At 40.1% G+C, this 26,988-nt stretch overlaps 1 protein-coding gene across 1 annotated transcript; it reads left to right on the plus strand.

The window, feature by feature from the left end:
• The first annotated feature begins 1,630 nt into the window (after positions 1-1,630).
• Positions 1,631-3,894, plus strand: CR (C-reactive protein). The gene is made up of 2 exons (XM_011770020.3): positions 1,631-1,794; positions 2,055-3,894. Exons 1-2 carry the CDS (start codon positions 1,734-1,736, stop codon positions 2,666-2,668), a joined length of 675 nt encoding a protein of 224 aa, XP_011768322.2. The 5' UTR covers positions 1,631-1,733; the 3' UTR covers positions 2,669-3,894.
• The last annotated feature ends 23,094 nt before the right edge of the window (positions 3,895-26,988 follow it).

Below are 26,988 nucleotides of genomic sequence, written 5' to 3' on the forward strand. Positions count from 1 at the left end.
CCTTTTTTTCTCTTTTCTTTCTTCTTTCTCTAAAATATTAAATTTATTATAGTATGGTTTTATGGAAATGATCAAGTAAAGATGAATAAATTAATAATGCAGAAGATAGGATACCTATAGGAGCAAAATCCCTTGTGTGGTCGACAGAGTCTGGGATTCACTGAAGAAGTGCAAGTGTTGGCCTTAGATGTAATACAGGGAGAGCTCATCACTTTTAATAGAGGAAGACAGAAAGGCTGGTACACTGGGTTGTAGGAGGATGTATAAGGATATCAGTTAGGTGTTAAGAACAGAAAGACTGAGTTCAAAGTGATTTAACAAAAGAAGAGAATATTTCTCCTTTAAGTAAATGTTCAGGTAGGCAGTCTACAGCTGATACAGTGGCTCCATACTCAATTATCCAGGCTCCATCTATCTTGTTGCCATGCCAACCTCAACATGCAGCTTACACTTGCTGGCCTGCAAGTGAACTGTTCCATCTCCTGCTATCATGACTGAATACTAGCCAAAGGGAAAAAGGGGGAAGTGGGAGGGGAAGGCATATACCTTTCTTAAAGAGCACAACCTAGAGATTGTCCCTATTCTGTTCATATCTCATTGGCCTTAATTTAATCACATCATCACTGCAATCTACAGCGGGGGCTGGGAAATTTGGTGTTTGAGGGGATGACCAAGCGCCCAACTGAAAATGTTATTCTTATCTTATGAGAAGTAGAGAATGGATGTGAGGGAATGGCTAGAAACCTCTGCTACAAAGGATATGGTGGTTCTTTTCTGATTGCTTCTAACTTCTCAATGAAAGGTGAGTTCATCAGCTGAGTAAAAGAATGAATGAGATTTTGGGGACTTGAGGAGCAAGGAGAAGGAGTATAATAGTCATTTTGAAGAGTGAGTTAAGTAGGGAACTGTAGTAAGATGGACAGACAGTGTGGAGAGATTACTTGAATCTTGTGGACAGAGGAAAGAGTAGAATCAGATTATCCTGACTCCTGCCTGAAGCTTTACATATTCAGAGAAAAATGTTGGAAGAAACTCTGACATAATGCTATGTCTGTCATCAGCACACATTTCACAGGACTTTTACTGTCAGGGCTGTCATTTAGTGCCAAGATGTTTAGAGAGCTCTTAATAAGTATAATCAGTTGGCTAAGAAAATGTGTCCATGACTCACGGAAGGGCATATTTGTTTTCCTCATTTCCCAATCTGTAAATAAGCAAATTCTGAAAGAGGTTAGTGAAAATATCCATATCCAGAAGCTGTCAGCTTTCCTTCGTCAAACTCTATGACTTGGGCTGAAGTGGGTGTTGGAGAGGCAGCTACCATGTGCACCCAGATGACCATTCATTTAATATGTTACTATTTCCCATTATTTTCTCAGGATAGATAGCCAAAGTGGAACCCTGGGAGATTTCTTCATTTTTCCTGTCACAAAGAATTGGTAATTCAGTAGTCATAGGAGTTTGTAATAAATAACCCACATTGATTTCTCTGTTCTGGAATAATTTTGCTTCTCCTCTTCCCGAAGCTCTGACACTTGCCCCAACAGGCAATGATGGAAAATTATTTACAAAGTGGCACAAACTCCCTTACTGCTTTGGATATAAATCCAGGCAGGAGGGGATAGCTCTGAGGCAAGAGATCTAGGACTTCTAGCCCCTGAACTTTCAGCCGAATACATCTTTTCCAAAGGAGTGAATTCAGGTCCTTGTATCACTGGCAGCAGGGCGTGACCATGGAGAAGCTGTTGTGTTTCTTGGTCTTGACCAGCCTCTCTCATGCTTTTGGCCAGACAGGTAAGGGCCACCCCAGGCTATGGGAGAGATTTGATCTGAGGTATGGGGATGGGGTCTAAGACTGTATGAACAGAACAGTGGAGCACCCATCATGATGTGCGTGTGTGTGTGTGTGTGTGTGTGTGTGTGTGTGAGATGTGTGTGTGTAACTGCAGAAGGGGTCAGTCTGTTTCTCAACTTTAAACTCTATACGTAAGTGAGGGGATAGATCTTTGTGATCTGAGAAATCTCTCATATTTGCTTGTTTTTCTGGCTCACAGACATGTCGACGAAGGCTTTTGTGTTTCCCAAAGAGTCGGATAATTCCTATGTAACCCTCAAAGCACGGTTAACGAAGCCTCTCAAAGCCTTCACTGTGTGCCTCCACTTCTACACAGAACTGTCCTCAACCCGTGGATACAGTATTTTCTCTTATGCCACCAAGAGACAAAATAATGAGATTCTCATATTTTGGTCTAAGGATATAGGATACAGTTTTACAGTGGGTGGGTCTGAAATATTATTCGAAGTTCCTGAAGTCACAGTAGCTCCAGTACACATTTGTACAAGCTGGGAGTCCTCCTCGGGGATCGTGGAGTTCTGGGTGGATGGAAAGCCCAGGGCGAGGAAGAGTCTGAAGAGGGGATACACTGTGGGGGAAGATGCAAGCATCATCTTGGGGCAGGAGCAGGATTCCTTCGGTGGGAGCTTTGAAACACAGCAGTCCCTGGTGGGAGACATTGGAAATGTGAACATGTGGGACTTTGTGCTGTCACCAGATGAGATTAGCACCGTCTATCGTGGCGGGCCCTTCAGTCCTAGTGTCCTGTACTGGCGGGCACTGAAGTATGAAGTGCAAGGTGAAGTGTTCATCAAACCCCAGCTGTGGTCCTGATGGTACCTCCCGGTTTTTTACACCGCACGCGCCCCACGTCTCTGTCTCTAGTAGCTCCCGGTTTTTCACACTGCCTGGTTCCCATGTGGTTGTCTCTGGGCCTTTGTTCCCCTGTATGCATTGCAGGCCTGCTCCACCCTCCTCAGCACCTGAGAATGGAGGTAAAGTGTCTGGTCTGGGAGCTCGTTAACTATGCTGGGAAACTTTGTCCAAAAGAATCAGAATTTGAGGTGTTTTGTTTTCATTTTGATTTCTTTTTAAGTTGGACAGATCTTGGAGATAATGTCTTACCCTCACATAGATGAAAACACTGACACCCAGAAAGGAGAAATGATGTTTTAAAAAATGTCACAAGGCAAGAACTGAGAAGGAAGTGCTGGTCTTCTATTTAATTCCCCGCCCAGGACCCCCAGAGAGCAGGAGGGCATTGCCCACATTCACAGGGCTCTTCAGTCTCAGAATCAGGACATTGGTCAGGTCTCTGGTTTGGGTCCAGAGTGCTCATGATCATGCCATGGAACTGCTGGACCCAGGTCTCCTGAAATGGGAAGCCCAGCAATACTGCACAGTTCCTCCATTTTTCTCAAAGCACACTGGAAAGGCCGTTAGAATTGCCCTAGCAGAGAAGGTCTGCTTTTTTTCCAGAGCAAAATGAGGCACTAGGTATAAATATGTTGCTACTGCCAAGAACTTACATAACAATAGTTTTTGTTTGCTCGCAGTGCTTTCTTAATTTTATGGCTCTTCTGGGAAACTCCTCCCCTTTTGCACATGAACCTTGTGGGGCTGTGAATTCCTTCTTTAGCCCCTCATTCCCAATATACCCAGGCCACAAGAGTGGACATGAACCACAGGGTGTCCTGTCAGAGTAGCCCATCTCCCATCTCCCCAGCTCCCTATCTGGAGGATAGTTGGATAGTTATGTGTTCCCAGCAGGACCAATTATAGCCTTTCCAAGGATTGAGTTATGGCCTTTGGGAGTGAGATATCTTCTTGCTGCTGGATTTCCAAGCTGAGAAGACATGAACCTGGGACCACCAGTAGCCATCTTGTTTGCCACACGGAGAGAGACTGAGGACAGAAGCCAAACTGGAAGTGGAGGAGCCAAGGGATTGACAAACAACAGAGCCTTGACCACATGGAGTCTCTGAATCAGCCTTTTCCAGAACCAGATCTATACCTGGACTGCCCAGGTCCATAAGCCAATAAAGCCCGTGTTTACCTGAGCAAGTCCAAGCTGTTTTCTGATGGTTGCTGTAGAGGTTGTGACTAACTTCTCCAAGGGCCTTTGAAACCAAGTCCCTGTAACTTTACACTGCCCATTACACAACATATCCATGGCACTTCAACCTGTCCCCGAAAGTCCCCTGAAGGGATTCCCTCTGACAAGCACATCCCTCTTTTGAGACAGCTGGCCGTTCATGTATGGCCAGTTGTGGGGGTTTTAATACTCTCATTCTATCATTATTCCAATTTGGGAGCAAAAACTAAAGATCATTGAGATCCATGAATCTGATGCCAGGTTCCGTGACTAGAATGCACTTGCCCCAGTTGGTTCCGGTTCTTTGTAGAAACAGACCACTCAAAGATGACAGCGGCTGGCTTCCTCCAGAAGTGTCCTTCCTCCAGTACGGTCTTTCAGTACTAAGTGACCAGTAGAAGTTACTCCATAAAGACCACAGCCAGGAATGAATTATGGGGCTTCCTGCATATCAAATGGTTACCTAGGGAAGGCATATGGTAAACTAGTTAAGCCCAGAGGTTCTGGAATCAGACTGCCTAGGTTCAAATCCTGGCTTTACAACTTACTAGCTATGTGACCTTAGGTAATATAACCTCTTTATGTCTCAGTTTTCTTACCTACAAAGCAGGAGAAATAATAGTAAGTAGCTCAAAGGATTGCAATAAGAATCAAAGAAAATCATGCAAGCAAAGCACTTACTACAGTGCCTGGCACGTAGTAAGCTCTTATAACAGTTTTCTGCTCTTATTCTTATTAAGCCATTTTGTATTATATCCATAAACGTAGATTCATTATACGCCATAAAAATACAACTTGGTAGAATTTATCTCGGTTGGCAGCAGCTGAAGTTTCTCATTTGCTAAGAATTAAGTTTGGAATGTTAGAAGGATGAATAACAAATCTTTGAAGGCGTTATTTATATGAATATTGACTTCTCTAATTGACTTTTGATAACCGTTTGTAAGCACAGAAGTTAAGGATACATTCTCAGACAAAAAGGAGAGTGCAAATATTCTCTGTTGTCCAAGTAGGGCAGATCCATCCATCCTCACATTCAGCTAAGCAGAAGAGAGGATGGATACTCTTTTCTAGTTAAATAATCCAGATATGTCTTAATTATAAAAGGCCATCCCAACTCCCCAGGGATGTGGGTTGAGCTAATATTTTCTTCAGAATTCAATTGCTTGCATCTTACTATACATAGTGTAGTAGACAGCCTCTGGCCTTAATAATTTGAGCCAGGAAAATTTTAACACCTGGTATTTGCATTCACAGAACATTAACAAATCTTAACAAAGCATTCGTAGGATGTTTAAATTTAAGTAATTTAGCCTACTGGTGGATACATCAATGTAATCTTGTTGGAAAATGTATTTCCAGGTAACTGGTGAATTGTCGTACCATACAGAGCTATTAGATGTAATCCAATTAAATGTTAGATGACATCTGCCAAAGATGATTCTGATTTGGGCATGTTGGTTCTAAGCAATGCTTTTTTTTTGCAGTAAGTGGAGAGTAAGATCAAGCATCCACCGTGGCCACTTCTAGCTGATGCTAATAAAGCCATGTCATCAGCACTGGTTTTCTGATAGAATAGGGACCATGGATCTGATTTTTCCAGAAGTAGAATCAGGCCTCAGGGAATGAGTTAAAAAGACATAGGGACAAATGGTCTATAAAACTGATAATAGAAAGGAGGTGAAAGAGGGATGGTGGCCTAGTGCTTGAAGAGATATTGTGGTGCATTTACAGGCCAAATAAGAGAAAGTAGACCAATAGTATGAATCAGAGATGTTGGAGGCTGCTACTTGATAGAACACTTTCTTTTTGGAGCTGAAAATAGCCACGTTGGTATAAGGGTTAGGGCCAGGCCTGACCCTAATGTAAGCGACTTAGCGTGGGATGCAATATAGTGACGTGCAGATCAGAAACCTAAAATCTCCCTGTGTCAGAAAAAAATATTAGCTCACTGGACAGGCAACAAGCCTTGCACACTTTACAAAAAGAGATGGTCATGGAGAGAGCAGTCTTAAGAATGGGCTACATATCAGGCCAGGTGAGTGGATGAGAAGCCACCTCTGTGATAAGACCTGGTCTATCCAGGCCCCGGAGAAGAGACTACAGGCTGCCTCAAAAGTGAGATCAGGATCTGATGGAAATGGATTTGGAGTCCCAGCTGACAAAGTAAGTAGAATGTTAAATCTGTGATATTCTCCCCCATGCTTTCACTATCCTCAAGTTTGATGTGCCCCAGGGAAGCGAAGATTGACAAAGGAAGCAAATGGCTCTAGATGGTTAACCACCACCACCACCTAGATCAGATTTCCAAAGTATAGATTTCTGACCACTAGAATCCCAGGGTAAAGAGAAGCACTGCTTTGATTTCTAGGTAGTTTTACCCTAGGTCAACTGCCCACTAGTCTCAGATGGGTTGTCATACTTGCCTGGATTCATTCTCTTCGGCTCCCTGTCTCTATTTCATCTATGCATCTTTTCATTTCTTCTGTACTAGAACGTAGGTTAAGTGGGCTTGTTAGCCTTTTCCTTCAGAAAACGCAGACTCCTAGCTCAAATTTCCTGGATCACCTGGCCCAGTGATCACTTATAGTCTGCTGATTACAGGCATCATTTTCATCTGGGTGTTTGAGTATAGATTCATTGACCCCAGTCCTCCTAGAGTAGATCCTCTGGGGTTAGCGCTCAGGAATATGCAAGAGCACAAGCCCTTTTGTACCATGTGCTTTTAGAGCTATCACTGTAGTGTTTTCCTGACAGCTCAGATTTCTTACCTCAGGGACATGCCTGGCTCCCACTAAGCTTGCAGGCAGGTGGTCACCTTTAAAGAAGCATCTAGTGCATCTGTACCCAGGTCATCCCCTTGGCCTACTTCTGGTGCATTCTTTCAGGCCTCATTCAGTGTGGACCCTTCTGTCCTATGCCCTTCATACACACAGATAAGTGATCTCCAAAGTCTCATCACTGCCCCCAGGATGATAATTACTTAATCACACAGGGAAGATCACACACAATCTTAGAACAAAACAAAAACAAAAACAAAAACTTCTTACACTTACTGGGCTCTTACCATGCCAGGTACTGTTGTAAGTCTTTTAAATATATTCACTTGTTTAATGACAATACTATGAGTTATGTAATATTTTATAGTCCTCATTTTACAGATGAGAAAACTGAAGTTTGGAGAGGTTAATTAACTTTCTCAGAGCTATGATTTGAACCTAGGCAGTCTGGCTACTCAGCTCTATGCTTCTAACCACTGTATTCTACTGCCACATGCAACAGAAGCTTACACCCTACACTTATACCCCTAGCGCAAGAGGGAGGGTGTGGGGATGTGTGTTTTTTCTTATGGCGAAGTCATTCCAGGATGCCGTATATTCAGTGTTAGCTACCATTGCAGATCCACTGGCAATCACCCTACTTTTTATTTTGTTCTTATGTGCTTAGGAGAATGGCTTGCACATAGAATTCCTATTCAGCCTTAGCATGAATACAATTGTGCCATATTGTCAAAGTTCTTCTCTGACCTCCATCTCTTCTATAGTCATGCACACCCTTAGATGTAACTTCACATCCTACTGGCATTCACCGAACACATAGAGTCATACAAGGGACTCTCTAGGCCAGCAATTCTCAACTTTGGATACGAATATTGGAACCACCTGGAGAACTTTCAAAAATCCAGTTGCTTAGGCCATAACCAGATAATTATGTTGGATTATCTGGTGGTGAGACTCAGGCATCATTACTTTTAAACCTCCTTAATGATTACAGTGTACAGCCATGTCTCCAACAGCCACTCTTTTAGGTGCCACTCTTCTAGGGTGAGTGATGGTTTAGAAAAGATTGCAGAGTCACAGCTGTGGTCCCTGACTGTTCGTGTGGTTATTTCTGACGGGTATGCCCCTTGTTTCTTAATTTTCTTATGCTATAGTGGTTTCAGTTTGAGTCAGGAGAGCATACCAAACTCCATTTCAACACTGGAGTTTGGAGTCATAGCTCTAGGATTAAATAAAGCGACAGCCCTGTATTTAGTGTGTTCCTATTGATTCAGTAAAGCCTCACTGTGATGACAAATATTGTATTTGCATTTTCCTTTTTCCCCAGTTGATACTTTGTATCTCTGTAGTGTGGAGAAACCAAAGTGCCAAGATATTTGAAAAGCTGAAATCCTTAAGTATTTTTATCAGAGCATCACAGATGTAGGAGGAAGAGAGAAGAGGCTTCCCAAACAAACATAGCTGAGGGAAGGGTAAAGGTTGCATTGCAAGCTTGTTACACTTCTCTCCTGATAAAGTTCACTGAATGCTCTGTGATATGCTGCAAGCAGTTACAGAGCTGCGCTGGCAGGTTGCTAGAGCCAGGGGTGGGTTGTAAAATGGTTTGTGGGAAGGTCTTTCATTCTCTCTCGCGCACTTTTCTTTCTTTTGCTTTAGCTCTTGCTCTCTCCATCTCTATTTCTCTCTGCCTCTCTCTCTCTTTTTCAATTTTAGGCCTTCTTTACAGCATATCCATTTTAGAGGTAGTTCCTATAATGTAGTGGGCTCCATGAAATCAATGAAATTCCCAGTGTTCGCCTATTGCATTGGTAGCTGCATTCTTTTAACTCACCTAAGGAGCCCAGACACTAACAAGAAGGCAATTTGGTATCGGAAAAATGTCTTCTTCCTTCTTTGTACCAATCCTTTCACCTATACGATTTATTTTTGTTTAAATTATACATGTACCTTTTATTGGGCAAATGGTTAGAATGAGAGAACAAAAGCTTTTGGAGCAATTACTTTAAGCCAGTCTTATAATTAAAAAAATAGATGCAAAAAGTTTGTAAAAGGATATTAAAAATTTTTAAACTATACATCATTAAAAAAACTAGTCCAGAAATGTACCACCATTTGTAATAGTCCTTTTTTTCTTGCGTATTTAGAATATGCTACCCATATGTTAGTTGGTTCTCCTAGTCAATGGAGAAACAGCCTCTATTATCAATTTCTCATTGGATATCAATGGGAAAACTCATGATGAGATCATGATGAATAAGCTCCAGATTCTTTTTACATGAAATGATGTCTTATATGGGAATTAATATATTGTGAAATACTTTGGTACCTAAATGTATATATAGCTCAGGATGTCTAGCTGATATTGTTCTGTTTTAAGCATTCTGGGCATAAAGCCAAGTAACCACAGTGAGACTGGGTGTCTTATTCATAAAATGGGATCTTCATTCCCTCTTTCCTTGCTTCTTAATTACACACACACACACACACACACACACACAGACACACACACACTCACACACGCACACTTCATTTTAGAACGGATACAACCACATTATGAAAAGTTAGTAAGGAAAAAAAATCCTCCATAATTCCATTATTATAATAAGAACATATTGTCTGGAAGTATTCCTTATACTTTTTTTCTAAAATAGTCACTTCTTTTAAAAATAGTGTATATACAAGTCTGTTATTTTTTCTTTTATCAAAAGCATTTTTATTTACATGTTATATCATAAGATTCACCACTGACATTTAAATGGCTATCTATTCTATTTGGTGTATGTAGACATATACAGTTTACTTAAACATGCCCCAATTTTCTGTTTGCTATCCTAAGTAATGTTAAGTGGTTGTCTTTGTGAAAAAAGCTCCCCCTCCCAATATTTTACATCATTTCCCTGGAATGGATTCTCAAAATGTGACTGTCCTAATTCACCAGGCGATGCCACACAGAGTTGTTGGAGCACCAGCAGGCATCGCGCATTCTCTAATAAATAACCCATATTGATCTCTCATTTTGTGATTTATCTTGCTCTCTTTGCTCTTAGAGCTTTGATTCATGGCTCCAAGGGGGCAATTTTGGAAAATCATTTACCAGCTGAGACATCCTGACTGCTGCACATATGAGGTCAAGGTGGGGCAGACTTGAAACAGAGGGATCTCAGATGTCCAAACCCAGAATCTCAGCCACTGATACTTTTTTCAAGAAAATGATCAGAATTCCAGGCACACCAAAAGCAGGGAGGGAACATGGAGTTTCCTGGTCTCTAAACATGGAGTTTTCCATGTTTCCTGGTTTTCATCAGCCTCCCAGTGCTTTCCCTCAGACAGGGAGGCACTGCTTCCACTGGCGGCTAAGATCTTGTCCTGCAAATATGCCTGTGCAAAGCCAGGTTAGGGAAAAGGGCCAGCACGGGTGAGAGGCTGTGGTCTGGGGCAGAGTTCAGGCTGTGGTTTCTAAGTCCAATCTCTCTGTATGTTGCGAGGAATACATCTTTGTGGCCTGGCAAGCTTAACCGATGACCTTTTCTCTCTCTGCTTTCTATCCTACAGATGTGAACAAAAAGGGTTTTGTGTTTTGCCAGAGTCAGACAATTCCTTTGTGATCCTGAGTGCAGAGCTAAAGAAGGCACTCAAGACCTTTATTGTGGGTCTCCATGTATATATGCACCTGACCTGTGAACATAGCCTTTTTTGGTTATGCTGTGAGGACTAGATAATGAATCCTCCTCTCTAAGGAAAAGACTGGAGGCTACAGCACATCCGTGGGTGGAACTGGGATAATTTTAAAGTCTCCTAAGAATTCTGCACCGTGTACCTCTGTTTAAACTGGAGTCGGCCTCAGGGATCATGGAGTTCTGGGTGGATGGGAAGCCCATGGTGAGGAGTAGTCTGAAGAAGGGATACACTGTGGGGACAGAGGCAGGCATCATCCTGGGGCAGGAGCAGAATCCCTTCAGTGAGAGCTTTGACACAAACCAGTCCTTGGTGGGAGATATTGAAGATGTGAACATGTGGGACTTTGTGAGATTAGATATTAGGTTAGATTAGATGGCCAGATGACATTAATGCCATCTATGTTGGTGCGGCCTTCAGTCCTAATGTCCCTGACTGGCGGACGCTGACATACGAAGTGCACAGGGAAGAGTTCACCAAGCCCTACTGGTGACCCTGAGGCCCGACTGCAGGTACCAAAGGTTCCTCCTGGGATTACACCTGACATTTCCCTGACTTTGGTTCTGAGGTCTTTTTGTCCTGCATACCTGGCTCTCTCACCCCAAGGGTCCTGTATTTCCCTTCTTTCTTCACTCTGCTTTCATCAGCACAAGGGCCAGTGCAGAGCAGAGGGTCCCATTCATGGCTTAGAATCACCAGGCTACACCCCAGGCCTATTAAATCTGATTTCCTGGAGGTGAGACCCAACCATCCATGTTTTTAAAGCTCTTTAAGTGATTCCAGTGTTCTGCCAAAGCTGAGAGCTGCTGCCTTTATGTCTGTCTAAGAGCAAATGAGCCAGACTTTTTCTCCTAAAAAAGACAGCATGTGTCCAACTATAGTTCTGCCAATATTTTCATTTGCCTTTATCCATATACCTACCATGGTTTATTGTGCTTTATTGTATTAACTAAGGAATACAGGAGTATTTTCCAGCATTCTGCCCTCATCATTAGAATGTGGTCATTATAAATTAGAATTATCTGTAACTTTTTAAATCCTTTCTATTTGAAGATTCAAGAAATCTAAGACATGTTTTGTTGTGGTTGTTTAATTTGTTCCATTTTCTTTCTTAAGGCTGACCAATATTCATTAGGTGAAATTTCTATTGGTTTTTGATTTCTTATTTATCGTCCCTCAGGTCACTTTTCTCCATGTCCTGATCCTTATATTTTAAACTTTATTTTTTTCAAATCTCTCTTCCATATTACTGATTTATTTTCTGCTTTGCATATTGGGATCCTTACTTTTTCTAATGCCATTGAAAATTCTGTGATGCTTTTTGAGTTTCCTTAAATTCTTTCTTAGATTTAGTATGTTTTTTTCCCAATGATTTTTCATCAATTCTCTTTTCTTCAATATACTTAAAAGTTTAATATAGTTACTGTCCAAAGTTTTCTACATTTTCCTGTGGTTAATCTTTAAAGTTTTTGACATACACCTTTTGCATGCTTTAGATAATTTTCTTTTATATTTTAGTACTTTTCAGTCTCACTATTTATTCAAATACAGTATGAGGGGTACATTCTCTTTGTCTCCTTTCCGCCTACCTGGCCACAATTTCCCTAGGAATCTTTGCAAGCTGGCTGATGGACTTAGGTAATACTAAGAATTTCAAGTATTTCAGCCCCAGGATTAGCCTCTTTCAACTCCCCTTTGAAATGATCCCCTGAAACAGTTTGGATGTTTGTCCCTTCAAAATCTCATGTTGAAATATGGTTCCCAATGTTGGAGGTGGGGCCTGGTGGGAGATGTTTGGATAATGGGGGCAGATCCCTCATGAGTGATTTAGTGCCATCCCCTTAGTGATGAGTGAGTTCGCTCAGTTTGGTCATAAAAGATCTGGTTGTTTAAAAGACCCTGTGATCTCTCCCTTCCCTCTCTCGTCCCTGCTCTTGCCATGTGACACACTGGCACCCCTTCACCTTCCACCATGATTGTACGCTTTCTTAGGCCCTTGCTAGAGGCAGATGCCAGCACCATGCTTCCTGTACAGCCTGAAGAACTGAAGCCAATTAAGCCCCTTTTCTTTATAAATTACCCAGTCTCAGGTATTCCTTTATGGCAATGCAAAATGGACTAACACACTCCCCACCTCCACCAATTTCTGCTGATTGTCACAGACTCTCTCAGGTGCACTTTTTCGTAGTTGTGTCTTTATGTCTCTCTTAAAGGGATGACTCAGAATGCTGGGGAAGATACAGTTAACAATAGCAGCAGCATCAAACAAGATTAGGTCTTGGGTTCTTTTGGAGAGGGTGATAGTCTGGGAAGCTTTGCTTTCCTCTGTCTGGCTCCTCTCCTTGAGACTAGTGCCATGTCCCACGTCTGATATCCATCGGTTTCCAGCAAAGAGGTCCAAGGTCGCCTACGCATGACAGCTATCTCTGGGGCTCTGGGACATTTCACTCTTCACTAGGTATGAAGCAAGTGGAGATTCTCATTGCAGTTCTGTCCTGAAGCATAGATCTTCAGGGGAGAAAGTTTCAGGAAGGCCATGTTCACTTGAGATTTGAGCTGGGTCCTTCAAATCAAGCATTGCTAGCCACAAGGCTGATGTGATTTTTATTCAAGTATTTATTTCTCAGTTTATTCTAAACAGGCAAAGAGGTGATATTGTTTCCTCAAAACTCTAAGAGTACCATGAAGACAGAGGAAAGCTCCTCCATGGAGAGATTCTCACCTGCCAACAGCCAGAGTGGAGCCTGGGCAGGACTTCAGACTTCTAAGAGGAGTAACAGTGTAGTGGGCAGTCTCCCATAAATAGCACAAAGAGTCTTTCCTCATCAGGGGTGGGTTTCCTTTTAGAATCAGGGCAGACTTGTCAAAGTTCTCCAGGAGCTGGGGCAGGCTCATTTCAAAACAAACTGTGCCCTGATACATGGAATCTTTGGCCTTTGTATTGTTGATGCCTGGATCTGAAAGTCAGAAATAGATCCTATTCTTCTCTATGCTTTACTTATGTTTGGGGTCAAAGAGGGACTTCGAAGGCATAATCTGTACATTTATATGCTTCATTTGCAGTTTCTTAAAGTCTACCTTTCCTCTCCACCCTGTTACTCAACCGAACTTGGGTCTGCCCATTTGGTGCAGCAAAGTCAAATGCTGACAACAGGATTTGCAGTGGGAGAAAGTGAAGCCTTTATTGCAAGATGCCAGACAAGGAGAATCTAAGACCCAAACATCCTGATGACTTACATGGAAGGGTTTTTAAAGGCAGGGAGGCAGAGATTACAGGCAAAGTCATAAATCAACACATGGAGGCCATACGGTGGTTTGGCCTCCGTAAAGGGGGACATCTCAAGTTGGGAGGGCCACAGATCATAGGTGGATTAAAGAATTTTCTGATATGTGATTGGTTAAGGTTTGTCTAAAAACTTGGGGTCCACAGAAATATTGAGCTCTGGCCTGTGGGCATGAGTTTCTTCAGGCCTCTCAGGAAGAAATTTAGAACGAAGAACAGCAGTGAGTGTTCAGTCCTCAGTTCCCCACTATCTTTGGTCATCTGAGGAAGACAGCATTTTCCATCCACTGGCACAGAGATCTCAGATAATGGCATTTGGTGGGGGGTTGGGTTTCTGAAAAACAAATCAGGAACATATATTAGGATGTTATTTTTGGTTTCTATAGGGGAACCAAACATCCTGTGATTCTAATTTCCTTGGCTATTGCTTGAAGCTATTATTACCTTCTCGCTTATCAAGTGGCTTATTTACTTCTCCAGGCTAGATAGGTACCTGGAATTTCCCTTGAAGAAGCTCAAGATTTTCCTTTATTTCCATGCATGGGTGAGGGATGTGGGCTGGCAGGCTTCTAAGTGGGGTCCCTGCTCCATCTCACCCTCAAGGGTTAAGATAACCAGACTAACTGAGTTCAGGTCCTGGTTTCATCTTATAACGGCTGGGTGACCTTAGGTAAATGACTTATATGCTGCATTCTTCAGGTTTCCTCATCTTTTAAATGGGGGATAATATAGGGCCCATTTCACTGCACAAGCTAGTGCTCATTGCATGCTATCTATACTTTATGACTAATATGATTGTTAGTGATCATGATTTCAATTACCCAGGCTCTGGGTCAGAGCCTCAGTGTGGTGAAGGGATCCATCGATGGGTAGATAATGAAGAAGGGACACCCGATTGTATGGGGAGAATGTGTCAGCTTGGGCTGAAAAAAAAGTCGTAGAAATTATCACAAAGTTAAAGCATAAGGGGAGAATTTGAAAGGCCTATACCTAGAATGTTGTGGCTACAGGAAACAGGTTGATTCAGAGACTGACGGAAGAGTCAGCGAGAGGGTAAGGAAGCTTCAGAATTTCGCATGTACTCAGAAAAGTCTCATTCAGATTTTTAGGAGGACATCAGAAAGACATAGAGGATAAAAATCTACTTAAAAGGCCTTGTTCTACCTTAAAAGAACAGGAAATGGAAACGGAAAGGAAAATACTGTGATCCGACCACATTGGCCCTACAGGGGGTAAAAGGAGCAGGATCTGGCCGGGTGCGGTGGCTCATGCCTGTAATCCCAGGACTTTGGGAGGCCGAGGCAGGTGGATCACTTGAGGCCAGGAGTTCGAGACCAGCCTGGGCAATATGGCGAAACTCCATCTCTACTAAAAAAATAAAAAAATTAGCCACATGGTGGTGCACGCCTGTAATCCCAGCTCCTCAGGAGGCTGAGGCATGAGGATCACTTGAATCTGGGAGTTGGAGGCTGCGGGGAGCCGAGTTTGCACCATTGCACTCCAGTATGGGCGACAGAGTGAGACTCTATCTCAAAATATAAAAAAAAATAAATAAATAAAAAAAGAGGAACAGGATTTGTAGGGGCAGCTGGCTGTAGCTTTCAAAATCCAGCAACAGGGCTCCCTTCAATAGAACAGAGGAGGCGTGGAGAGAAAGGAGGTGGGGCACTAGAGGAAGCACATCAGATCACGCCTTTGAGGAAAAGAAGAGGAAGGAAAGGTTTTTGTATCATTGAATAGCCCAAGTTGCTTTGGGCCTGGAAACTCTCAATCTGAGGAACGGTGGTGGCCGGGGAGGAGCTGAGTCCAGGACACAAGGGTTGCTGCTGGACTCCTGAGAGTAAAGCCTGGAAGCACTAACCATGCAGCATTAAGTTGGAGTCTATAGGCCCTTTGCTGGGAAGCTGGGTTCAAAGGGGAAGGGTTTCCACTCAGGCTTCCCCATTTCCATTAAACAAGGAGAATGATCTTTTCAAATGTAAGTAAGATCAAGTCTCTTCCTGATGAAAAATCTGCAAAAGTTTCCCACTGCCCTTTGTATAAATTCCAAACCCTTTACCTGACCCTCATGGCCCTGTGTTTTCGGACCCGTGCTCCTTCTGTAACATCGTCACGCTTCTCTCTCACTCTCTGAATTCCAGCCCCCCTGCCATTTTGTCTGATCATTTCTTCCACAAATATATATTGAATGACTGTGATATGACAGGCACTAGCTTTTGATGCTTTGGATAAGCAGTAAAACCAGAAACATACCCACATCAGACAAAATCACGGTCACCTGGAACTTGTATAGCAGTGAGTTTCAATATGCTTGCTTTGCTTCCGTCTCAAAGCCTTTGCATACGTTCTCTGCGCCCGAAGCACTCTTTCTTCAGAGCCTCATGTGACTGGCTGGCTTCTACATCATTTTGTCTCAGATCAGAATCCTGTTATTGTTTTCTAACCAAATATTACTATCTAAAAAATATTGTTGTTTCTTTACAGTTTGGCTTCTCCACTAGACTGTAAATTCCATGAAAGTAGAGACATTGTTCCCGACTGTATTCTTAGTTTCTAGAATGGTATGGATTCGTAGTATGTTCTCAATAAATATTTGATGAATTAATTAATTCTACAGAAGGAAGCAGCGCTAAGAAATGCTTTGGATTCTGTTGAGGATGGAAAAATACTTAAAGAGCAAGGAGTTGTTAGACCATAAATCTGCTCACAGAATGGCCTGTTACAAATGTGAGATTGCTTGCTCCTTAGAGAAAGGAGGGAATGTCCAGAGACAGAGTCCACATTTATTTCAGCACTATGCTTCTGGGAATAAAGCAGGCAAGAAAATGGAAATTAAAAGATTATTAAGAATACTTGGGATAGATAGGGGATCAAGTAGCTTCAGGAGAGGTCTAACAATTGCATACCACTACAGATCTCTGAATTTTTCAACAAGATACAAGTAATTCAAATACTGTCTCCATAATAGGAAGCAGTACACATGTTGGTGAATTTTCCTCAAAGATGTTGAAAATGTTACAGCACAATCACTTCTTGATAGGGAGATTTCTGCTCTGTGTGTGTGTGTGTGTGTGTGTGTGTGGTTAACACGTGCTAATTGATTGATGTTTAGGAGGCAAGGACCTCTTTTGTTTTTAAACTGAAGTGTAACATACTTAAGAAAAATGCAGAAATCACAAGTATGTAGCCTGGTGAATTTTCCCAAGGCAAACATACTTGTGGAGCCATTACCCAGATTTAGTAATTCTAGTAATGAGAAGAATACAGCCCTAATTATGTGATATTTCTGCCCAAAATTCATAACTTGAATCTAATCATTAAAAGACATCAGATAAGCACCTCATCCACTTCCCAGTCACAATTTCTCCAGCTGAAGGTTAGCATTATTTTGACTTCTAATTCCATAGGTTAGCTGTGGCTATCTTGGAACTTTACATAAAATATTTTCTATGACTCATTTAAGAGTAAGTTGTTGACATGATGCCCCATCATCCCCAAATACTTTAGTGTGTAATGCAAGTGAACAAAGACCTTCTCCTACATGACCCCAATACAACCATCAAAATCAGGAAATTAACCCTGAAATATCGCCATTATCTAATTTGCATATCCCATTCAACTTTCACCAATTGTCCCAATCATGTCCTTTATAGCAAAAAGATACAAACCAGGATTACACACTGCATTTAGTTGTCATGTTTCTTCAGTCACCTTTGATTTCTAGAGCATTTCCTCATCCTTTTCAGTCTTTCTTTAACTCTCAAAACTTTAACACCAGAAGGCTGTAACCAGAATATTCCTCTGTTCAGATTTGTCTGATGTCTTCTAATGATTAGATTCAGGTTATGAATTTTTGGCAGAAATATCACAGATTTGGGACTGTTTTCTTCTCATTGTGTTCTATCAAGAAGGACACAATTTTGACTTTTCTCATTACTTGATCGTTTGATTAAAGTGATGTTATCTGCTTTTCTCCATTGAAACTTACTTCTTGTAATTAATATTTATGTAGTAAGGAGATACTTTAAGACTAGGTGAATATATCATTTCCCATCAGACTTTCACTCACTAGTTGTGGCATCTATCCATGTTTTTTGGATAGATTAATTATTACTATGATAGTTTATCAAATGGTCACTTTCTATTTCCATCATTACTTCTACTTTTAAGTGAAAAGTTTTATTTTCTCCTCATTTATTCATTCAGTTGTTTTTGTCACTATGGACTCCTAAATCATTTTTTGTTTCATTCTACTGTCTAGCATCTTCACTTAAAAGAAAATGGTAACTGTAGACATCCATTTCATGTTTCTAATGTCGAGAGGAATGATTTCAATAAGTTGAGATTAAGTATGATGCCTGCTCTGTGGCTTTTTTATTTTATATTTTATTTTATTTTTTTTAGAGCACCCTTGCATTTTCTTACAGCAAAAGGGAAAGTTTAGGCTTGCAGATAGGCGTTTCTAATGGTAGCAGCCTCAGGTCTGCTATATTAGCTCTTTTCTGTGTAAACACATACTCCTTTAGAATTATCAACTACCTTGACAGGTCATCTGTACCTTGATGGTCATATGTACTTTACTCCAGCTTGTTCTCCTCTAGGTGAGTTTGGGAGTGGGAACAGAGTATGACTCAGTGTGGAGAGCTTCTAGTGTTGTAACAAGGTCTCAATTATTTGTTTACTTCATTTCTGCCACCAGGCAGCCCTGTCCTTTGGGACCCCCTACCTACCTAACACCTCTGCCCCAAGAATTTCAGTTTTCCAGATAATGTCTTCCTCTGTTGTGACTGATTCTTATATGGGTGAGGTAAGAGAGGAAGGGAGGAGAAGAGGATGCTCAGTAATTGGCCAAACTCTGTGAACTTCTTGTTATGAGCATTTCACCCCAGCTAGTCTCCCTGATGTGACTCAGGCTGGTGCTAGTGCTGGGCTGGGATGCAGTTTTTCTCATCAACCCACTTTGATAGAATGAATAATAATCCTCCAGGGCAATGTGGGAAAGACAATAAAAGGCCCAGTTAGAAAGTGGTTTCCCAGTCCCTTCCCCAGTTGTAGGACCTGCTTTCCTTTTGCCCTAACCTTTTTTTCTATCACATTGGTGTTCTGTCACCTCTGTTCTTCCCAAGTATTTCTCCCTACTTTTTTTGTATTGGGATCCTTCTCACTTTGGTGGTTTTTGCAGAGTTCAGCTCAAGGAAAGGAGCCCTGAGCCCAGGCTAGCTTGTTATATTCTATAGAACTGTCAATCTCTCAAGGAAAAACTTAATAGAAGAGTCACATGCTTGTGACCATATGGTCTTGTGACCATATGAAGGAAAAGGGAGTGTTATTGAAGGACAAGACATGAATAAATTGGAGGGACATGACATCTTCCTGGATGAGAGACTTCATATTATAAGATCTCAATCATTCCAAGAATGTCAATCATTCCTAAATTAATGCATACATTTACTATTATTTGAATAAAATGTCTAGCTTATATTAATCAAAGAAAATAAGTCTGAAATTGATTTTGAACAATAAATATGTAATAAATGCCAGGAAATTTTTGAAAAGAAAAATAATAGTAGGGATTTTTTTTACTAGATACCAGAACTTAATATCTATAAGGCCACTAGAATCAAATCAATATGGCATTAAAACAGTAATTGACAATAAATCAGTGAAACAAATAAGAATTCAGCGACAGATTCAGGTACATACGTAGTATAGCAATCCATTTCAGTGGAGGAAAGAATGGCTCAGACAATAGTTAGGGCTGGAACTATTGTCTATCCACTTGAAATAAATTACATCTTAATTTTTAATCATCTACAAAACTAAACATTTGACGAGTTAGATCTTTATATACAAAACAACAAAACACCAAAAGTATTAAAACATTTAGGGAAATATTTGTAAAATCTCAAAGTCGTGGAGACTTTCTAAGCAACACAGTTATCCATAGCTACATAAAAATTTTGCAGTGGCAAAGTTAATATAAACAGAAACAAATACCACATGACAAACTGGAAGAATATTGCCTCTCCTCTTTCTCTCCACGTGTGTGTGCACATGTGTGTATGTGTGTGAATCAAAGGGCTAATATCTTTGATATACTTAAGGTGCTTACAAATAGATGGAAAAAAGAAATGGCAGAGTGTAGATGTGAAAGGACAATCATCGCAAATAAAATGCAGATGCCCAGTAAACATTGATTTTACTTGTAATCTAAGAAAAGCAATTTAGAGACAACAATGGTATACTACTTTTTTGTGTTGTTAGATTGGCAAAAAAAGTTTTTACTATCCAGTTATCACTAGTTTAATGGGGAAATAAGCCAGTTCATGCATTTGTGCTGGCAGTGTAAATTTGTAGAAGCTTGTTGGAATTCAATTTGACAGTATCTATTAAAATTTTGAAAGGCTCATATTCTTTGGCCCAGTAATTCTGCTTAAAGAAATTTATCTTACAACAATTAGATCAAAGTCCTTGCGGTGATATGTAAAAAGATATTCATTACAACATTCTGACAGCAAACATTTGGAAAACCCATGTGATCATCAACAGGGAAATTCTTGAATATGACTGAATAAATTGTACTATCACTACACTATGGAATATTGTGCAGCTATTTAAAAATAACAGACAGATCTACATGTACCATTCAAGAAAAATGCTCAGGGAAAAAAGCAAATTGCAGATTAGTATGTGCAGCGTAATTCAATTTTGCAACACAAGAACATTTTTGTTTGTATGGACATACAGTTGGTAGATAGACAAGCAGATAGATAGATAAGAGGTAGATCTGTTTAAATACAAAATAAATTGGAAAGGATTGTGTTTGTGTTACAATAAATAGGCAGAGGAGGAAACTCTATTATTTATTATAAAAATTTTAAAGTGATTGAATTGTGTCAGTATTCAGTGTAGAAAAGAGAAACTATTTTAAATATTTTAAGTGGGAAATAATTTCATATAGAGAATTAAGTGTTTTCAATTTTTACTTTTTTGAGATAAAGTCTCACTCTGTCATCCAGGTTGGAGTGCAGTGTTGTGATCACAGCTCATTGCAGCCTCGGACTCCTGGGCTCAAGAGATCCTCCTGCCTTGGCCTCCCAAAGCACTGGGATTGTAGGCATGAACCACTGTGTCCAGCCCAAATTAATAGAAGGACTAAATTAAGTAGGCTCTTGATTGGCCTCCGAGAATAAAAAGACTCCTAGAAGAATTGAGAAGTGACACACTGATGTCTCCTTTGAAGCCACCACAGAAATTCCAATTTCGTGAACATAATCCCATAGCTACCATCCCAGGCAGAGAGTTTGAATCAAGAAACAGTAGCGGCTATTTCTCAAGATCTAGGGTCCTGGAGAATGGGCACTGGTACATGGCAGCCAGGAAACCTCATGTTGCCATGGCCTTGTTAGCCAGCCAAAACCACCTGATAGAGGGGAGGAAAAGGGCCCCCACCACAGTTACATCTTCCACATTTCATGTAAGTTCACTGAATTGACAGAATCTGATTGACGTCCAGAATGTGAGCTACAAGGTAGCCCGGGGAATGTAATGTTTAGCTTATCATCATTCCAGCAGCGTGGGTGGGATGAGAATGAGTGAGGGGAGGAATCCACAGGACCCACCATGGTGATTACAATAAAGTTCACTTCATTGTGTCTTTGAATGTTTTGACATAGACATATACCTATACTATATTTCCATTAAAAAGAAAGTGTATTAATACTCGTATTTTCCCATTTTATAAGGAAAATGTGTGCATGTGTAGGCTTAGAAAAATACTAAAGAGTGTCAAACTAAAGTGTTAATGTGGTTTTCTTGAAAGGGAAGGGATCACAGGTAGTTTCAAAAATCACTGGCATTTTCTATGAAAATGTATCTTGCTTTAAAAAATTATAAATTTATTTTTTTAGAGAAGTTGTAGGTTCACAACAGAACTGAGCAGAAAATACAGAGTTCCCATATGCCCTAGTCCCTCCACATGTACAGTTTCCCCACTATCGACAACCTGCACCATGGTGGTACATTTGTTATAACCCGTGAACCTACACTGACACATCATTATCACCCTAATTTCATAGTTTATGTTAGGGTTTGCTCTTGGTATTGTGAAGTCTATGGGTCTGAACAAATGTATAATGACATGTATCTACTATTGTAGTATCTTATGGAATAGTTTCACTGCTCTAAAAATCTTCTGTGCTCTGCCTATTCATCTCTTCCGTCTTACTAACTTCTGGCAACCACGGATTTTCTCACTGTCTCCATAGTTTTGTCTTTTCCAGAGTGTCATAGAGTTATAATCATCTAGTATGTAGCCTTTTCATATTGGCTTATTTCTTTTAGTAATATGCATTTACGTTTTATTTCCCTTTTTAAAAGTGGAGTAAATATTAAACATTTTTAAAAAACATAGACTAAAGATTCAGTTCCTGGATCATATGGCCTTTGAGTTACTGCAATATTCTAACCCACTTCCTGAGCTTCTGTGGGAAACACCATGAAGGCAGTTTCTGTGACTGAGCAGGAACCTCACTGGCTCCAGACTGATGCACTGAAAAGTGGAAATGAGAGAGTGACCAGGACATCCCTGACATGGCTTTGATTGTCTTACTTGGGGGAGAATAGCCTTGGCTCCAATTTACCATGAATCCTATTCAGCCCAATGGGGCAGCAGAAATAATACAAGAAGGGCAATGAAGAAATATTTAATATTCTTGCTTCTTATTATTCATCCTCTCTAATCCAAGAAGGAGACATCCTAATTGATGGGTCAGATTTGATGATTCTCATAGTTTTGGGTTTACTGAATTTTTAAAAAGTGCTCCTTTTTTTGCTTTTTAAAATGATATTAGAGTGTGAGGAGAGCCAGAATTTCATCCTCTCTCTTTGCTAGAGTTTCTCTCTGCCTTCTTCTGCCACTGTCTCTCTGTCTCTTCTCTCTCTTTAATCTTCTCTTCCTGTTCCCCCTTGCACTCCACACCAGCATAGCTAGACTCTCTCCATCAGGGGATTTGGGCCTAATCTTAGGATGATAGCAGAGTCCTTAACCTTGATTGATTACATGTACTATCAGTTATAAATTTTAGGCACACTCTACAAATATTTATATATTCATTTATCTGTGAATTACATATATATACTAAAAATAGTCATTCATTAGTAAATTACATATATGTGCTAAACATATTCATTTAATTGTGAATTACATATATATATTAAATATAATTATGTACATTATAAAGCATTGAAAATTAGGAAATAATGTGATAAAAATAAATATAAGGTAGTTCCAGTATTTTCTTCCTAGGATGCAGGCCAGCTTTATCAGTGTGCAACCTGTGTAGTTGTATAGAGAAAGGTACCATACTTGGTTTAATGCTCTGCTGTTGCAATTTTGAAATGATGAAATATTTGGAACAAGTGGCCCTGTATTTTTATTTTGCACTGGGACCTATTAATTATGTAGCTGGTCTTGCCTGAATGAATCATGTGGGTGGTCCCTTGTCCTTGCCGCAACCCAGGCAGGGACAAGGTGGTTCCTTGAGAAAGAGAAAAAGATAAAAACATGGAACCACCTTGTCCCTGCCTGGGTTGTGCAAACTCCTTTTTGGAGATCCTGACCTGGAAGATTAATCAATCCAAATCCCTTAGCAGGTCCTTCAGAGTCTTTAATGAGTTTATGCCTATCTGTTTCTCCATTCTTTTCATTTTCCTCTATACGTTAAGCCTCAGAAATACAGTTATCTGCTGTTCCCAAACATCATGCAGCCTCGCGCCTCTGCCTTTGCATGATGTGTGTTTCTTAGATTGAATGCATATGACTGCCTCAAACAACTGGAGAATTCCTTATATATCTTGAAAACCAGCTCAAATACGAATGCTGCAGGATTATTTGCTGGATTATAAGTGCTTTGAGAGCAGAGAGCTTTGTATCTAATTAGATTAATCTGTAAGTGAGGCTACTTAAAAATGCAAACCCTAGAATCTTATAAAGAGTACATGTTCTGTAAGTGCTGAATTAAGTAGATGCAAAGAGGATAAGGGAGAGCTCTTTTTCTATATTATGTTTTGTTTGCTGTGTTGGGAGGGTACGTAACATAAACCGCCATAAGACAAATCAGGACTCTATTGGTCCAAGGTAGTAATTTGCTAAGAGGCAAAAGGTGTGGCTGGGCCTCAAGGATGCTGCCAGGGCTTTCTGTCACCTTTGCTTCTCTCCATTTCTCTTCATCCTTTCATGCCTGGTTGTTTTACGTAGCTGGAAACTGGTCACTGGCAGCTTCCAGGCTCACACGTCACATCTTCACTCCAGAAAGTTCAACTGCTCTGATCTGGTTTAGGTTGGGCCAGGTACACATCCCCGAGTCGATCATTGATCCCAGTTCCTGGGTTGTGGGGTGTGTATGCGAGAAGGGAAGGAAGGAGGTGAAATCTCACAGATCCAGGCATATGCAGCTGAATCTGTGGACCACGTTTTTATCTTTTTTGCTTTCTCACAGACTAATTCCACAATTTATTTCAAATTTCTCCCATAGTTGTGTTAATCAAATATTTATCTAAAGCTCAATTTAATTTGTATACCTTCAAGAACACAAAACTGCATTTCCAAATTTTGCTATTTTACTGTCATTATTAATTTCTCTCAAAATTATGAACATTTATAAATTGCACTCAAATGACAAGGTGGCTTGTTTGAGTAAAGACAGGTTGCAGCTTGAAATCACCAAAAATGAGTAGGATCATCAGGGAAATTCAGAAAAGCAGTCATCAGAGAAGAGTATGACTGGCATGGTTAGATGTCATGGACTAAATAGAGAAGATGACAGAATTAGCCTTTGTCATTGCTAATTGGCAGTAAACAGCAAATTTAAAGTTAAATGGTTTAGGATATTCTTAGATGCCTATCCAAATACAGATTTTATCATGTTTCAGTGTGAATGAGTGGAAAACTTGTTTTTTTCCCCAAATCTGCACACTTAGCTGCACTCTTACTTTTGGAGGCTCCATCCTAAATCTTAGGAAGAATATTCACATTTACTCATCTTTCAAAATATAAGTTCTTTTCCTGTAAAAATTTGAAGCAATTTTTATAGTTTTGGTTTTGAAATTATTTAATTAAAAGTAACTTACTTAGTTTAGGTTTGAGTATAATTTTTGCACAAATATTTCTTATACTTGAAAAATTTTTGAAAGGGAGAGATTTTTCTCCTCAAATAATGCTTTTTTGTTTCACTTATTGTAAGTTATTTTCTAAGGGAAATTAATTATGAATAGGGAACTAGTTTTGAAAATGGCTTTTTGTTTGTTTTTATTTAGCAGCCATATATATTCATACTGAATTAGCTTGAAAAGGTGTTGGTTAGAGTTTACAAATTAAAGATAGATTGATTACTTAAGTTTACAGAAAAAAGTGTTTTCCAAAAGGTTAAACTTCCAGATAGGTTAAATTGATTAAATTCTTATCTTAATAATTGAGAGGACTACAAATTTTACTTATTTAGCAATTTGTAAGAGCTTGAATACTCACAATTAACAACTGTAAGGCAAAACTACTGAAGTTTTTATGGCATATAACAAACACACCACAATGAAGATGATGTTTGAGAACTGATGAAATAAAACTGACTGTGAAGACTACGGGTTGTTTGAAATTCTTTATTTATGTGGATGTGATACAAATTATAACTTTGATAGTAAAATAAAGAACACTACCATCTTTTTTTGCTTAAAATAAATGTATTTGGCATGATTTTTCAAAAATAGTAAAATAAACTGACTAGTGGATCAGAATCACTTAACCTAACAAATGATAAAAACTATTTGATTTCTCGGTAAGAAAATATGCTGATCAAAATTTTCACCAAGTTGAAAAGGTGGGCACCTCGTTAGCATTATTTTGGTTTCTCACCTGGGTTATTACACTGACATAAAAATAAAACATAAAAACAAACAAACAAACACCTCTTTCTCCATAACACACTAAACCACAGCCATCAAAATCTGATTCTATTTATATCTAATGAGGAGCCTAGACTCTTGAAATATAATACCAGACAAGCAACAGCAATTGCCTGGTTGCTGAATCTGATTTGTCAAGTATCAGCTCAGTTCAGTTCAGTCCAGACCTTGAAACTGACATGCTCTGTATATCAGCCTCAGCTCTTACTCAAGAGAGATGGGACATGGTTGGGTTACTTAGTGCAATTTTGAGTGGTTTTGTATCTGAACTGAACATGAAAAAAAATCAGTATGTTAGAAATCAGAATGCAACATGTATACTCATTTTAGGATAAAACACAAAACTTGTATTACATTTCATGTTTGTGGCAGGTTTGCTTTATGATGTAATAATCCACGGTCTCCTGCAGGATATATTGTTCATGCTTGGCTATTTTCAGGTGGTATATGTGTGTATGTGCATGTGTGTGTGTGTGGGTGGACAAGCAAATGCTCTGGTTTGGATGTTCTGAAGTCAAAGGTGGAAAAAAAAAATTCAAGGCAAGTCAAGTGTGATGGGACAAAGTGCCCAATAGGAAGTGAGTTTTATGGTCAAGAGAAGGGAAATAGAGTAACAAAAGAAACTGATTTGGAGAAGCAGGTCACAGGTGCTGATAGTTTAGGAAGGTATCCACCCGTCCCCTCTAACTGTAATTGTGTGCTTGTCTCTCACCCTGTGGCTGGGCTATTACCTTCTGAGTTTGGGTTCATAGGTAAGGCTGCACACAAAGGTAGATCTTGAGTTTCATGCAAAGGGTGTAGGCATTCCCAGTGTAGATCCTTCTGGCAAGAGGATAATCTTAACTCACAGAAAGATGTGGAGCAGGAAGGAAAAGGAACTCATTCCCATCTTAGGTACTTGATCTCTCTGGCCTAGGCTTGGAGAGGGAGGATAGAAATGTTTCAGAATCTTCCTTGGCTCTTACCTCGAGGCATCCCTTGAGCTGTGAGAGAAGTGGGCTGAGGTGATTTGAGGAGAAGCCAGAACCTGTGGGTTCCAAGAATACTCATATCCAAGAACCAGATCTAAGTTTCTCTTTGCATTGTTTTTTCTCTTAAGATAACTGAGTGATGTTTTATTCACTATAATAGCATGGGTTTAGCTGTGTTCTGGAGAATTTAGAAAAGAGTTTATGTCCATTTTTGGAGTTCACTCAAAAGAGGGAGAGAGAACCCCACCCCCAAACCACGAGGCCATGATGACAGGCCACAGACGGACGCCAGCCCGCAGCTTGAAGGGATTTGGAGAGAGGAGAAGCATCATAGACTGGCAGAACAGCTCAGTGTATCATGGAAGAAATACTCAAAGGAATCAACTAAAGAA

Source organism: Macaca nemestrina, chromosome 1 (assembly GCF_043159975.1).
Source record: "Macaca nemestrina isolate mMacNem1 chromosome 1, mMacNem.hap1, whole genome shotgun sequence".
Taxonomy (NCBI): Eukaryota; Metazoa; Chordata; class Mammalia; order Primates; family Cercopithecidae; genus Macaca; species Macaca nemestrina.